General features: G+C 46.4%; 1 protein-coding gene across 1 annotated transcript in view; it reads right to left on the reverse strand.

Annotated features, from left to right (window-relative positions):
• The window catches only part of CDYL2 (chromodomain Y like 2), a gene marked incomplete at both ends in the record, with an annotated part of 56920 nt that extends 44905 nt beyond the window's left edge, over positions 1-12015 (reverse strand). Inside the window, 2 exons of the mRNA XM_080937144.1 lie at positions 1130-1221; positions 11979-12015. Of these exons, the coding sequence (XP_080793270.1) occupies positions 1130-1221; positions 11979-12015 (129 nt within the window). The remainder of the gene's footprint in view (positions 1-1129; positions 1222-11978) is intronic.
• Between the last annotated feature and the right edge of the window lie 4980 nt (positions 12016-16995).

The following is a 16995-nucleotide window of genomic DNA, read 5'->3' on the forward strand; positions in this document are numbered from 1 at the left end:
TCAACAAACAGGAAAATAAGAATAAAGGGTGATAGATTCCTCCCCACCTCCGCCCCACCTCCGTCCTACCTTCCCTCCACTGGAGTAGCCATTCCTGGATACAAATATAATTCATCCCCTTAACTCCATGAGGACATCTTTCTCTCTTTTACATTTCTCTATTTTTAGATCACATTTAAATATGTTAGAGACCTTTATGGCACTTTAAATCAGAGTGCTTTTGAGGGTCTCCTTTCCCCATCCTCCCAAGTTCTGCTGCATTGTTTCTCCCTTGGAGCCTCACCCCTGGCTCTTTTCCTCTCTCTCTCTCTCTCTCTCTCTCTCTCTCTCTCTCTCTCTCTCTCTCTCTCTCTCTCTCTCTGTGTCCACTTCCTAGACACATAAATGTCTAGAAAGGCCTTACCTACCCCACACTTACCCACACGCGCACATTATAGGCAAGGATACACCCTAGGTGAGGGTTTCCAATGGAGGAAAAATAAAATGGTTTTGACTTTTTTTTTTTTTTGTTATGAGTCACCTTAGCTAAATATTACTCTTTCCAAATCCATTCCTTTTCCAGCAAAGTTCTTTGTTCTTCTTCACTGCTGCGCACTAGTCCATCATATGCACGTACCAGATTTTCATTATCTATTCATCTGTTGATGTGCATAGAGGCTGGCTCCACTCCCTGTCTCTTAGGAACACAGAAGTAAGTGTCACTGTGGTAAAATGTGGAGTCCTCTGAGAAATGCTTAGGCATAGCACAGGTAGGTCACATGGTTGTTCTATTATTTTGTCTTTTCTTTTTTGAGAAATCTACATACTGATTTTCATATGGTTGTAAAAAATTCCATTCCTGGAAGCCGTGATTTAAGGGCTCCTCTTTCTGGACATGGGCCTCTCATTTTGAAACCTGTCAATGTCCTGGAGCAGCTCCCTTGGGGTGCAAATGCAACTGAATGAAAGAAAGACAGGCCAGGGAGAGTTCTAGAAGCAACTGCCCACTTTGGTGTGTCAGGTGACCCAGTTAGAAAGGCTGGAAGAAGCGTGTTCTGCCCAGCAACACCACCCTGGGGACTCGGCTGCCAGATCAAGACACTTGACCCGGACTCAAATAAATCGAATGCACTTCTAGGTGACGTCTGACCTGGATATTCCCTGGCAACCAGGTGATAAAGATCATGAAGGGTCTCCGATCCTCTGATGAGAACCCCATCCCTGCAGAAGCCTGGCTCTCATCTGGAACACACAGAACCAGAGAAGTGCCTACAATACAAGCATGGGCGCTGCCCAAAACTTCTCAGAAAGTCACACTGATGAGATATCATACTCTCTGCTCTCAGAGACCTCAGGTGGTATTTTCCATTTCTGTAGAAAATAAGATGTCTCTATGCAGAAGGGACAGATGATCAAATGAAACCAACAGACAGGGACTGAGGGTGACATGTAAGGAGCCAACGAGAGGATGAGCCAGCGAAGGAACATAACCCCATGGGAACCAGAAAGGACCGGGATCAAGCAGGAGACCAAAGGAAGGCAGCAGCCATTGTCTTATCCGTTCCCCAGGACGGCAGAGGAGCGGGCACTCATTTTAAAGGAAACACCAGTGAAAAATGAGAGTAGATATGAGAAGATACTACAGAGATCCAACCAGCATTACTGGAGGAAATAGGGCAGAGATGCTTATCAAGACATAGCAGAGGAAAAAAACAAAACAAAACTCTATGTCTTAAGTCTGAAAGTCCAGAAGAGCATTCACTGATGTTGACGGGAGGGGTAGGGGGAGGAATGTGAAGGCTCTGCTTCTCAACTCACGAAACATCTTCCTTTCAAAAAGCTAAACCCTACTTGGTCACACAACAGCCCTCGTCCATCTGGAAGAGCAATTTGAGAGATATTAAAACATAAGAAGACATGAAATGTTGGGCTGGGGGAGTCAGCTCCTTAGACACAGCATTTGTGGGGCAAACTCAAGGATATGGCTTCAGATCCTTAGAACCCATATAAAGCCAGGGTTCCAGGTATGGTAGAACACACCTGGAACCCCAGTTCTATGAGGTAAAGGGAGAGGCAGAGAAGTCCTGGGGCTCCCTACAAGACCTGTCTAGCCAAAATGGCATGCTCCGGGTTTACTGAGAAACCCTGTCTCAAATAATAAGGAAGAGTAATGGATGAAGACACCCAACATTGACCTCTGACAGCCACACTCATGTGGCATACATACACACACAAACATACACACACACACACACACACACACACACACATAAATGTAAACTGAAAAAGGCATAATAAAGAGGTGTCCCCTGTGCTTTCTGTCGCTGTGATAAACACCATGACCAAACTCAACGTTGGGGAAGAAAGGCCTTCCTTCTTCATCTTACAACTCCCAGGTCACACACAGCCCACGGTAAGAGTACTGGGCTTTTTTCATGCCCTCCTTTGCCTTTAAATAATTCCAGGCATGGAGACCTGACATGTTTATTAATGAGCTTCTTGTATTATATGTGGGCAGGCTTCTCATCTATTCTATCACTACTATGGTGGCCTAGCCCACTTCCCTGCCATATTAGTCTCATGCTGGCTGTTCCTGCTCCATCTGTCTCCTCTGAGGACTCTTTTAACTGGGATCAGAAGTCCTGCCTCCTTTCCTGCTCAGATATTGGCTGATCAGTTCTTTATTAACCCATCAGAAGTAACAGAAAACAAATTTTACACAACACTGAGACAGGAAATACTTGATAATGTCAACAGCTGGGCTGCCAGCAGATTTGTGGGCACAGGCATCAGCATCTGAATACACAGTGCACAAAACCAAACTGCAACAAACCATCTAGGGAAGTCAGGGCCCAAACCTGGAGGCAGGAACTGAAAGTCATAGAGGAACTCTGCTCACTGGATTGCTAATCCCCTAAACCCTCCCACTCTACCCCTACCGTACCCCTGTGGCTTATTCTGCCTGCTTTCTTATACCCAGACCACCAGCTCAGGGATGACGTTGCTCATATTGGGCTGGACCCATTCAGAATAATCATTAATCAAGAAAATGCCCCCATAGACTTAGCTGGAGACTATTTCTCAACCTGGAGTTCCCTCTTCCCACATGACTCTGGTTTTTGTTAAGTGGATGGACACTCAACAGCACAGGAGATATATACACACATATGTGGGCTGAGGAAAAACAGCAAACTTAGGAGAGAATCTGGGATGAGAAAATCAAAAGTAAACATGAAGTGCTTAGCCAAGAAAGCACAAATTGAGGGCCAGAGTCACGTTTGAGTTTAAAAGCAGTTCAGAAATTACAATTACTGAAAATGCTCTATAAGGGTCTGTGGACCCGGCTCCCTCAAAAAAATGCAGACACAGAGATCTAAAGCCTGGGACAGTGGCATACTCCTGCGTTCTCAAGCACCCAGAGAGGCGTTCTCATGCTCCTGTACAAGTGACCAGGGGACCCCTGGGGCTCAGTGGCCAGCCTTGCAAATCACCCTGTCTCTGTCTCAGGAAATAAGGTAATAGACTGGGGAAGACATATCCAACAGTGATGTCTGGCTGACATACGCACACACACAAACACCCAAGTGCATATGCATGCATAGATAGAGACAATGGGCACATATACACATACATGTATCCATGTAAACCATGCATATATACTCAAATATACACAGGTGCACACGTGAATACACACTTGAACACACAGTTGCACCTACATATATACATACTCAGGGAAAGTGGTTTTACACGGACAAGAGTGAATGATGGGTGTCTAACGTTTGCATTCTGTCACTGGAGAATATGTTCCCACCTGCCCCAGGCTGGGCATACAGCTCAGAGGAAGAGTGCTTCTTCAAGGCTTTGCCTTCAGGAAAAGAAGATAATGCCCACAAGGTAACATGAATAGTCATGGCATTTTTCTTTGGAGCAAACAGAAAATCGAGCAAGGAAATAGTTTTGAAAGTTAATAAACTATTAGATTCACACAGGAGACACTTGGCGAAGGGCAGAAAACTGAGAGGTACAGCCTCTAGGAGCGCATGCGCGGAAAACTGAGACCTGCAGCCTCTAGGAGCGCGTGCGCAGGCTAGATGATGATTCCAGGAGGTGCGCCTGGGAGATCGAGTCCCCAGAGACACTCAGCCTGCGATCAAAGTCCTACTGAGGAGAGTGGGGCACGTAGCACAGCCACAGGCTGGAGACAGTGGCGAGAGCCGCCAGCAAAGTTCCAGAGACGCAGAAACATTCTCCAACTTAAGCAGAGTTGTGAAACAGACATCTGTCAAAAGTCACTCCAACACTTAAAATGGGCCCACAGACAAGAAGGTGAAATAAGGTCCCTAGTACAATAGCCACTTTAAAAAACAAAATAGCATTAAGAAAGGAAAGGGGAGAGAGAAAAAAAGAAAAAAGAGAAATATAATACAAAGTGAAAATCAATCAAACCTGTGTGCAAACACTTACAGTAGCATTGTTGATGTCGGCCCCAATTGTGAATTAATAGCAATCCTCCAGCAAGGAAGCAGATAGACAAACAGAAGGGAGTCTGCAGAAGTGACCCCTGCTCAGAAATGAAAGGGAGAGCAAGGGATCGACTAACGCACAGCAACCAGCGTGAATCTGAAATTCATTCTGCACTGTGGCAGGAGACAGACTCAAAGGCTACGGTTTCTACTACATTTGTGTGACACCCCGGAAAAGCTAAAACCACAGAGATGGGCAGATCAGTGGGTGTCAGAAGCCACTTGGCGGGGGAGGGGGGAAGCTATGATTGCACAAGGCTACATGGGGGATTTTTATGGGCTGCAGCTGACTTTAACATGCTGAGGCATGAGCGTGTAACTCTACACAGGTGTCAAAACCTACTGAACTATATATAGACCACAAAGTGACCTTCCATATATATATATATTCTCAGAGGGGGGAAAAACATCTGGGGGGTAGGTTGTGGAGAGAACTCAAGTGAAATGCTTGTCACACAAGTTTAAGGACCTGGCCCGAATTCCCAGAACCCACATAAAGCCATATAATATACAGTGATCTGGGCAGGTGGAGACAGGGGCATTGGGGCTTGGTGGCCTGCAAGTCTAGTCAAAATAGTCAGCTCTAGCTAGGTTCAGTGAGAGGTCCTGTCATGAGAACATGGTGAGGAACTTGACTGAGGAGGACACGTGACATTGAGCTCTGCCCTCCCTCCATACACAAGGTGGCCAGAACGTTAGGGGGACCTAGGATGCAATGCCAGTTGTGACAACACAGTCTGAGTGAAGGGGGGAGCTGCCCATATAACTTCACAATAAACATTCTGAGGCAGGCTAGCACAAATAAAGTGACCTGTAGCTGGCAGGGTGTGCCTACAGATGGCTCAATGCTGGTTTAGGAAAATAAAGTTTCACTGGCGTGTGCTGTGTCTCTTCCTGTATGTTACTTATCTATGGTCCACGCCCCCACAGATTTGTAGGCACAGAAGCCGGCTTGTGACTGAGACTGGATGAATAGCATGAACGCCCAAACCGCTAACTGTCCCACCGTAGAAAGGTCTGGAATGAACAAGCAACGTGACAGAAGGAATTTGAGGATAATGCCAAATAATAAACATTAAAAAAAGTGGTCAGAGAGATAACTCGGCCAGTTAGAGTTTGTCATAGGAACGTGGAGACGTGAGTTTGATTTCTAGCATCCGTGTAGAGGGAGGAGAGAGCTGGTGACACAAACTGGTTTCCCTTCCCTCTACATGTGCACCAGGTTGCATACATACACACACACACACACACACACACACACACACACACACACACTGCACTCTCACAGTCTTACATACACACTCACACCCACACCATACACACACGAAATACTCATACATACATACTATCACAACTTTTACACACACAGTCTCACATATATGCCATGCACACTCACATAGACACTGCACGCTCATATACCTTTGCACACTCACAAGCACAGTAACAGTTCTAAGATGGCCTTAAAAGAGGGAAAGGGAAAATGTAAACTCACCACAAGAACGCTGCTAACCTTAGCAGACAAAGCTCCTGAGAATCAGGATGTGTGCAGATCTTTAATGCAGCAGGTTTAACTTCTGTGGTAGCTTCCCCCTCATTTAGGAAGAGGGACACAACTCCTCTCTCTCTCTCTCTCTCTCTCTCTCTCTCTCTCTCTGAGTGACAATACCTATACTGCAAAGCTGAAGAGTCACAGGAAATATTGGGAAATTAAGCGGGTAAACCATGAGATTCTACTCAGTGATGTCTCTGAAGCTTAAATGAATGAGGGGTGATCTCAGAATGCTTCTGGGTGAAAAGTTTTTCTCTATTAAGGCTGCCAGTTTGCAATAAATTGATCAATAAATATAATGCAATTACAGTCAGAATCCCAATGAGTCCATTTCTGATGCTCTACACAGAATGATTCTCAGGGAACCACTGGGAGAATTAAACAAAAATAGACAAGAAGTCTTTTAAAAAGCATAGTGGGAAAGCATTTCCCCAATTACATAATTAAATGTGATTGTAAAAAGCCACCAGCATCGTGAGTGTAGCACCAGGGCAGGAGAAATAAATTAACTGAGAAAGAAGATGAGTCTAGGAACATCCCTGAGAGTATTAGGGGGCGTAACTCATGGAAGTATCCTTGTTGGATGGAAGGACTCAGTGAGAGGCATTTCAAGGAATCAATGGAAGAAGAGGGTAGAGGCCCCTCAATTCACAATGGAGGAGAGGGGGTGTGCTTTTAATTCCAGGTGATTTCAACAAACACAGCTAACTCTGTGTCACTCTTTCGCTCTCTATCTCATAACACACACACACACACACACACACACACACACACACACACACACACACACACCTATCAAACAAAACACTATGTTCTTCATGGTAAATCATACCTTTTGACACCTACACCCCTAGGAAATTCCATTTCTCATCTCCTCCCACCAGGGGATGGACTTTTTCCAGTCCTTGAATACTGACTGCTCTTGTGACTTGTCCTAACAAACAAACTGGAGAGAGTGGTATCATACAGAGTCAAAACTGGGACAGACCTAGCCCTGTGGCAGCTTCTGTTCTTAACTCCTCTTGCTGACCTAAGTCCACCACTGTCAGATGCTATTCTAGCATACCAGAGGACACAGAAATTCCAACCAACAACCTATGGCATGCTGTTTGGACCATCCATCCTTGTTGCCTGAGTAAGTCCAGATCAAGATGTGAGACAAGCCCATGAGCCCGTACCAAATTGTAAGAGATGATCATCTGCCATTGTCTTAAGGCAGCAAACCTATCACTGATACATTGTGCCATAAAATTTAAATATAGGGCAAAGCCAGTCTTGTTGAATGCAAACATGTACATATGCTACAGAAAAAGATAAGGAATGATTAACCAGAATATAAAATTATTACACACACACACACACACACACACACACACACACGCATACACCAATAATAAAATAATTTAAAAAAACACAGAGCAGTTCCACCTACCAGTTGCCCTGCAGAAGTGTCTATAGACTGTCCTGAGAGTATTCAATGTTTTGTCAAATTCCCATTTTTTTTCCCTCAACACTTTCATGAGATCATGAGTTCAGAACCCAGTAGACAAAGTCAGATCCTCTCAAAGTGAGCGATTAAGGGCTCTAGTCTGGGAACAAACTCACCTGAACATGAATCCAGGTTCTACTACCATGCACATAAAGACCAAAGAACAGGACCATACATTTCACCTCCCTGAGATTCAGTTCTCACATCTAGAGCCCAAGAATACCATCCAGGTTATTTTGTATTTCAGGGATCAAATGCAATGGGGAGAGTTTACAACTGAGCCTCGATACGGCATGACAGGCAGCTCTAGAGGAAACCATCCGAGTGTGCATGGGTAAAGAGTGAACATTGGGAAATGCTACACCATGTCCAGAAAATGTAAGGAATGGGGTGCAGTAAGGGAGCACCTGGGATGGGGGAGACCGTAAGAACACTGTACTCGCTGGTTTTATGTGTCAACTTGATACAAGCTAGAGTTTTATCACAGAGAAAGGAGCCTCCCTTGAGAAAATGCCTCCATGAGATACAGCTTTAAGGTATTTTCTCAACTAGTGGTCAAGGGAGGAGGGCCCATTCTGGGTGGTGCCATCCCTTTGCTGGTAGTCTTGGGTTCTATAAGAAATCAAGCTGAGCAAGCCAGGGGAAGCAAGCCAGTAAGTAACATTCCTCCATGGCCTCTGCATCAGCTCCTGCCTCCAAGGTCTTACCCTGTGTGAGTTCCTGTCCTGACTTCCTTTGGTGATGAACAGCAATGTGAAAGTGTAAGCTGAATAAATCTTCTCCTCCCCAATTTGCTTCTTGGTCATGATCGAAAAATGCACCATAAGACCCACTAGCTAACCAATGAGTGTTACCTCACAGTCAGACTTGCCTTTACGGCTGACTAGGAGGTTTGGCCTTTTTTTTTTTTTTTTCTTTTTTAAATGTATAGAATGAACTAGAGTTCATTTTGTGGTCCACGTTGTTCTTAACTCATAGTATAAGGACAGAGAGGACATGAATCTAGTTATGATGGGATTGTTGGTCTAGGATTAAGCAGACACCACCCTTGTGAAAATACTTCAGCCAATAAAAACACTGATTAAGAGGCAATGCAGGACGATCAACTGTCTACGTTCCTGTGCTTAACGTGGAAATCAAAGCCTTCTGGTAACCCAGCTCCTGTTTGAAGGCTGAACAGAAATGGGGGAAGCGGTGTACCAGCCAGATAGCTAGCTGCTGAATATCCTTCCAATGCTTTATTTGATTAATAAAGGGAATATACACCATTAACAGTTGGTTATCATGTGACATCACCAGCCAAATGAGACCCATACATTTGGGTCAAGTCACCCAATCCTAGAAAGAGTCCCTGAGGACATGACAAGAAAAATGACCCTGGGGGTGTGCATGGGGTGTTCACTGTGGTACTAATGTGTACACACACACACCTGTGAGTCCCAGGGAGTGTGCATGGGGTGTTCACTGTGGTGCTGATGTGTACACACACACCTGTGAGTCCCAGGGAGTGTGCATGGGGTGTTCACTGTGGTGCTGATGTGTACACACACACACCTGTGAGTTCCAGGGGGTGTGCATGGGGTGTTCACTGTGGTGCTGATGTTTACACACACACACCTGTGAGTTCCATGGGGTGTGCATGGGGTGTTCACTGTGGTGCTGATGTGTACACACACACACACCTGTGAGTCCCTGAGATTTCCCATAGACCTATCATGCACTGGAAGCACAGACACTACAGAACAATAGCTGTTTATAACAGACTGTTGAACATGAAAGAAATAAAAACAGAACTGAATGGTTAGAAAGTTCAAGGGCAACAAGGATGTCAGGTGTAGCTGTGGGTTAGCACGCAGTAAGACCTAATTGACACCTCAGAGAGAAGCCCTGGTTAAGAAAGAAAGAAGGGAGGGAGGGAGGGAAGGAGGGAGCAAGAATCATGGGTATGTGTCTATGTGGGTGCACATCAAAGTGAGCTGGGAGTCCATGGGAGCCAGACAAGGGTATCCTGGAGATGGTTTACTTGACCAGGACAGACTCTCTGGTCATCATGTGGCCACGTTTGCCGAGTTGTAATCACACCTTTGGATCAAGCAAACCAGTCCTGGATAAAGAGCCTGCGGGCATAAGGAGGAGATAACCACTGTGGGCTGCCTATTGTGGATGCTGGCAGCTGAACTCAGGGCCTCTGCAAGAGCCTTGCACGCTCGTAACCACTGAGCCATCTCTCCAGCCCGGATGATGTCTTAAAGTTTGTAAAGAGCTAAGTCATCAGGAAGGACTCTGGATATGCTAATTTCCAGTTTTGCTAAAATCAGAAATAATCTCCCATTGCATATCCTGAACCCAGCATGGCATTTACTTTGAGATGTGAAGGGAGTAATTTGGAATTTTACTCCCATGCGTACATGTTTGTAACACAGTATGAGTGTGAGTCCTGACCACATATGGCTGGTTACCTCCAGTCTGTCACTAAACCTCATTTGCGACATGGTGGCACTGCTGGGAATCTGGAAACTATGGTCCCTTTATAACACAAAAACACAAGGGCAAAACACATCCACCAAAAGTCAGGGTTCTGTGAAGCGACTGGCAAGCTGGACAACTCCCCTGGAAACTGACACAAGGCAGTGGGACAGTAGCTGTCAGGCAGGGTCGCTATCAAAAGGACAGCTTCTTGGATAAGCCAGGAACCAACCAGAAGAGAACATGCCCATGAAAAGTCAATGAAACGAGCCAGAAGTCTTCATGGGAAGCCCTGATCATGAACCAGTCTACCAGAATCCCTGGCTCTGCCTACACTCTCCTATGAGGAAGATGAGAGTGACAGCTCACAAAGGGGCTGGGGGTGGATAGGCACGCCTGCAGACACACCCGGGAGCCAGCGAGGAGGGATTAATTGGGTGCCTCGATGGAAGTCCCGTTTTTATTAACATTTCAAGGTAATACAAGAGAAGGCTTTTCCCACAGGTAGAAGTGTTCTCCTCTGAAAACCAGGGAGGGATGAGGTGGGAAAGAAAGCTTGAGCTTTGGGCCCTGGCATTTCATTAAAGCTGCTTGCTGTGTCAATCCCTCTACCTCTCTGGGCCTTCTTCCTTTCCTCCTTGGAAATGTACAGGCCCCAGTACCTCCCAGATTGCTCTTCTGAAATTTAAATGTGCTTGAAATGGGGAGGCTAAATAACTGCCCCTTGATTAAACCTACAGGAGTCTCCAGAGCCACTGCACAGTGTTCTAAATGCCTGACCAAAAGCAACTCATGGGGAGAAAGGGTTTATGGTTTACAATTCTAGGTCACAGTCCATTACGGTTGGAGAAGTCAAGGCAGGAGCTTAAAACATCATTCCACAGTCAAGAGTGGAAAACGATGAATGCATGCACACTTGCTTGCTTGCTTGCTTGCCTGCCTGCCTGCCTGCATTTGTCTAGCCTCCCCCACTCTTACATAATTCAGGACCTCCTGCACATACAATCTTACAACCACAATGGGCTGGGTCTTTGTACATCTATTAAGCATCAAGAGTACACCCCTAGCTCAAGCCCAGACAGGACTACAGACCAGCCTGATCTACCTAATTCTTCATTAACTTCTTTTTCCAGGTGATTCCAGTTTATGCCAAGGTGGCAGATGGAACTATCACAACCTATATTACCAAATGCCACCCTTTGTTCAATGACCCCTCCCAGAGAAACATGTCCTAGCTGACCATATTCAATATTACATAGAGGGACAAGGACTCCTACAGCATCCTGAATTAGCTACTACCCAACCAGTTAAGGTAAGGGCACCAGTTTCATCCAACCCCATCAACTGACCTAAAAGTATAAGCACAGTGAAGTTAGGAGTTAATTTAAAAAACAAAATCCAAAGCACTTTTTGCTGAGATCTACCAAATGCAATAAAATTTATGTTTCAAAATGATGTCCAGAAATGTCCTCAAAAGTAGTCACCTCATCACCTGGGACTGCCAGAAACCACTGCTGTAGACCATCATTTCTCATGTCCTCTGTGTACCTTCCTAAGTCACTTTAGTTCATCTGTCAGGTCCTCAACAGTGTTGGTCCCTGTTTCCTGCAGAGGCTCCCATCACCTGGGCATCTACTACCCCGACATCTCCCACCTCCCTGTCACACATGCTCCTCAACCCTCACTGCTGTGGCCCTGGTGCCTTAGACAGTGCTGCCTTCCACCCCCTTCTCTCCTCCCCCTAATTCTTGTCACCCTAACAGGGGATATGTGGATTCTGTAAGACTTCGAGAGCTCCAACTCTAGCTTCGCCCTTCACGGGCAGTTATAACCCTGGGTGGTCCGACTCTCTTCCTGTCTCGCTTCCTAATGGGCATGATCATTACTTCTCTTGTATATGACGTAACAGTGTGGAAGAAGAATTAACATGCAGAACTCAGGTCAGGCTTAGCACACAGAAAGCACTCCGTACCTGTTAACTCCTTAAGCTCATCCAGATGGAACGCCATTTCATCAGAGAGCCTCCTGTGTTCCCAAGAACCTGTGCGTGCGGTGATCTGAATAAAAATGGTGTCCACAGGCCCATAGAGAGAGGTACTGCTAGGAGGTGTGCCCTTGTTGGAGTGGGTGTGGCTTTGTTGGAGTGGGTGTGGCTTTGTTGGAGTGGGTGTGGCTTTGTTGGAGTGGGTGGAGTCTCACTGTGGGCAGGCTTTGATGTCTCAGAAGCTGGAGCCAGGCCTAGTGTCTCACTGTCTCTCCAGAGCTCGGTGTTTCTGCTGCCTTCAGATCCAGATGTAGAATTCCCGCTACCTCTCCAGCCCCATGTCTGCTTCCTGCCATGATGATAATGGACTGAACCTCTGAACCGTGAGCCAGTCCCAGTGAAATGTTTTCCTTTATATATAGTTGCCATGATCATGGGGTGTCTTCACAGCAATAAAACTCTAAGATGTAATGTTGGAAAGAGAGAAACAGCTCCACAAAGCTATTCTCTGACTCTTACGTATAAACAAGACATGCACACATCCATGCATACATATTCAATAATGATAATAATAATAAAAGTATAAAATTTTTAAATCATTTACTATATCATCATAATTCTAGATCCTTTAGTGGGAGTGGTCATTGAATGATTGTTTTACCCACATGTCGCAGGGAAGGACACATGGCCGATTCTGTCAGTACTCACATGGATCCTGATATACAGTATGCTAGATGAGGTGGATGACGGATGAGAAATACAAGGAGGGAAGGAAAAATGAAGGAGAGAGGAAAAGAAGGAAGGAGGGAGGGACAGAAGGTGAAATGGATGGGATGATGGACAGACAAACTAGAGTTCAATGGATGTTGCCAACCCAACTGTCACATAACATGATGATTATACCACTCTAATAATCTGATCCTAAGCCAGTGAATGCTGGTTTTGTCTTAAGGAGCTAGCCAGAGCCCAACTCTGAATATCATGAGTTCTCTCTCTCACCTCTTTGATGAGTCTTTGATAAGTATCATCTTACAAAAAAAGACTAGAAAGCACTAGATTTCCTCATGGCCATGGAACCAGACACTACACACGACACTCTGGACTCAGCCCCTGCCACAGAGAAGGGCACTCAGGAGAGACTGGGGCCCATTGAGGCAGCACCTACAGGATTCCCTACCTCTTTGGGAGCCATAAAGACAAAAAAAAAAATTCTCTATGACAACCTAGAAATAAAGCCACATGTGTTCATGGGTCTCCATGGTCAAGGAGACAAGAAACACTCATACATCCCATTAGCTAGGATGCCTCAAAGATGGAGATGAGCAGATGTTTAATTACAAGTGTGCAAAGCACAGCACATGTGGGTGCAGACTGGTGGGAAGATCCCCATCACAAAGGAGAAATTCACTCTTAGAATGTGGTTCTTAGGGCGGATTTCCCACATGGCTTGTGAAGGCGCTGGCACTAGGCACACAGGGGAACGGGCATCAGGGGGATGGAAACAGTCTGGAGAGTGTAGCCTGACACTCAAGGCTACAGCAGCAAGTGGTGAGTGATACACACAGTTCACATCGGGTCCAGAGGGCAACGGGAAAAGTCTGCCCAGGTAAGAGGGGCTCAGTTACCTCACCTGTGTCTACAGAGGAGAGTAAGAGATGGCCTGGGACTTACAGAAACAAGGCCACCAAGTGGTCAGGGACTTGAGTGCAGGGGACGAGGCAGAGATCCTTGGGGAAGAACCTGGAAAACTGGACAGAGCTGTCCCTGGCAACGAGATCGGAGCCACGAGAAGCAAACTGAGTTCTAGACTGAAGACTTTATGTGCCTGGGAACTGGGCAAGGGCTGCTGAGGTTCCCAAGGGATCCCCAAGCAGAGAATGGTACTCGTTCAGCCAATGTGCGCCAAGCACCGGAAACAAACCTGATTCTTAAAGGGCCTTGCAGACAGAACACTTAGCAAGAGAGACTGTCCCTGCCCTGTGGATGAATGCACATGACACAAACTGGGGACTCTGAGGTAAGAGCAGGAGTCCTGTGACTTCTCAGAGCCTCGGTTTCCCCCAATGATCACTGGGAACAGAAACAGAAAATAAGCCACAGCTGCTGTCCTCCAAGAAGGAGGCTTAAAAGGTAAATCAAGAAAGTGGAGTGCCCCTGGGGAACCTAGGTTCCTTCAATTCAAAAAGCCAAGTGGGGCAGTATGCCCTTGCAGCCCAGGTAGTGGGGAAGCAGAGACAGCCAGAGAACCTCTGAGTTCCATGTTTAGAGACAGACCCTGTCTCAAAAATTAAAAGGAAGAAGCAATGGGAAAGTTCCCCGGGAGCAATTTCCAGCCTCTGATAGAAAGGCCTGGCAGAGGTGAAGATGTTCTGGAGATTCACACCACTCAGTCTGACCATTGAAACAATGGACTTCAAAGAATTGGGAATTTCCCCAGGAATCTCATGCTGGTAAAGGGAAGAGGACCCAGCCAGAGGGGGAGCTTGCCTCCAGGGGAAAAATATCCAGACAGTTCTGACAACCAGTCGGATCACCTTACAGGATGACACTGAAGCCCAGACAGTGATGGGTCAGTGGTGGGCAGGACCACTCCTTGGCCAGGACCGTGATGGGTATCTCTTTGACCCTCTATTTAAATGTCAGTCCCACTTTGGGATGCCAAGACGGAGTTCAAGAGTTCACTAAACCTTTTTGTCCCTCTTCCTGATGTGGCCGAATTTCATAAACTTCCCTTTTCTGCTTTCAACCTTTAATTTGGCTCTTTTGATTGATTTATTAAGGATGAGTGCCTAGATCTGACTGGGGCATAGGCTGTGACCCCCAAGTTCTATAACATACACATGTGCACCCACATGAACATACATGTATGTGCACTGGCACTTGGGCAAACACACACACATCATACATACACAGAAAAGAGAAGATCATTGGAGAACATGAAATAAACACGTTAGACGTGCATGATCCCCACCTTTGTGTGTTCTGCATTGTTCTGTGGGAATGGGGCTTCATTCGAACCAAGACTTCATCTTCTCAGATCCCCTATGGTTAGCTCTGAGGCAGGTCCTGTTTTCTAACATGAAAACTAACCCAGTACCTCAAACTCCAGATAAGTATGTGTCTGTACCATGGGCTATTTGGGGGAAACAAGGTCACACCCAGATTCCAATTCTGAATCCTTGAGTGTGGCTGTCTCTCCAGGAAACCCTGAGACAGCAACAGAATAGTATGAAGTTGTGCCCACCAAGCTTCATGCAGCCCTGAGGACAAGGACCACCTGGCTTACAGCTTGTCTGTTCTGGAGGTGGTAGCAGCAGGGGAAGTAGACACAGGTGAGGTCTGCCACACTCCCCAACCCCCACCCCTAGCCCCACCCCTAGCCCCACCCCTAGCCCCACCCCTAGCCCCACCTCTAGCCCCACCCCTAGCCCCGCCTCTAGCCCCACCCCTAGCCCCGCCCCTAGCCCTACCTCTAGCCCCACCTCTAGCCCCACCTCTAGCCCCACCCCAGCACCTATACATCTAATCCCTGATCATACAAGAAGAGTTTCAAAGCATCATGACATTCCCCGTAGTTATATTCTTTCCCCCACGGTGTCCCCTCACACGTGCCTTGATGCTGTAGGGTGACCTTCCCTTAGTGACAGAGCAAAGAGAATTTAGGCAGAAATGGGCAGATTGAGAATGAAAATGAAAAATGAGAAGGAACCTGAGCCCTCTCCTGGTCCCCAACATTGTAATAATTCACAGAGATGAAGGAGAATGGTCTCCAGGGAGCCCCCTCTTCCAGTTCTACTCTAAGCTCCCCCTTTATAACTATACACATCTAGATTCCATGACCATCCAGAAAGACTGATACCTGAGCTCTAAAAGCCAAACCACCCACAAAGAGGACAAAAAGTTAGATCTTGCAGGTCCTGTTATGATTACCAACAGTCCCTACATAATATCAAAGGGTTAGGCCATGAAAAATGACCCCTGGCTAACATGTGCCTTGGGTGATCCTTGCTCCCATAAGCATTTGAATCCAACAGGAAAAACTCTGGCCATGAACCTGAGTCCTTCTGCAAACATGCACAAGGTCCACGTTGAAATAAATGAACATTTTTAAAAGATGAGGGTGTGTGGTCCAAGAGAATCTAGGCCATATACCCAACACGGTTTTTGAAGGAGCCATTCCTGCTGGGGAAAGATGAGCCTGGAGTTATTTTCCTCCGGTCCTGGGGATGGACAGCCCTCCTGGGCCCAGGAGTACCTGGAGGCGGCTACTGTGTCTGTGCCGCTCTCATAACTGCAATATGTCCATCTAATTAGTGACCAGGGACCTCAGCGGCCTGGCCTGGGGACCCGGCTATCACTTGTAATGGTTCTGGTTTAAAAATAAACGTGGAGAGGCTGACCGCTTCAAAAAGTGAGCATGTGTGGCTGCCGAGAGGCTTTCTTTAGAGACACGAGTGGGGTGACATCTTGAATAAGAGAGCAGACTAAAATAACCAGAGAAAGCATTAAATGCCACTCTGAAGAGACCCTCAACACAGGGAGCACATTTCTACTAAGACCCCAAGAAAATGGTGTCTTTCCCTGCAAGAGGCCGAGGGTTTCCCTCTTGGGGCCCATGGAGGCTGGCTGAACCAGGGAGCAGATTCCTATAAACATGAGCAGATAAGGGGGGAGGGACTCAGAAGGCAACTGCTGCTAACAGCTGCCTGCTATCTGCTCTCCCCCACCCCCCCACCCGGGAACAAGCTGTATACTTAGAGAAGTTACTTTGATCCAGAGGAATCCTGAGGTGGCTACTTTTATCATGCCCAGCTGACAGGGAAGAAAATCAAGGCTCCAAGGAAAAAAAAAAAAAAAAAAAAAAAAAAAAAAAAAACCAAAGCTGGGGAGGGAAACAGTGAGCCTCTCAGGAAAGTCCTTCGGGGTCTTGACTATTTGAAGACATGTTGATCATGACTGCTTCTTGAGATGTGGTTTGTCCCTTGTCCCCTACAGTGGCCCAGGC

This window comes from Micromys minutus, assembly GCF_963924665.1.
Source record: "Micromys minutus genome assembly, chromosome: 24".
NCBI lineage: Eukaryota > Metazoa > Chordata > Mammalia > Rodentia > Muridae > Micromys > Micromys minutus.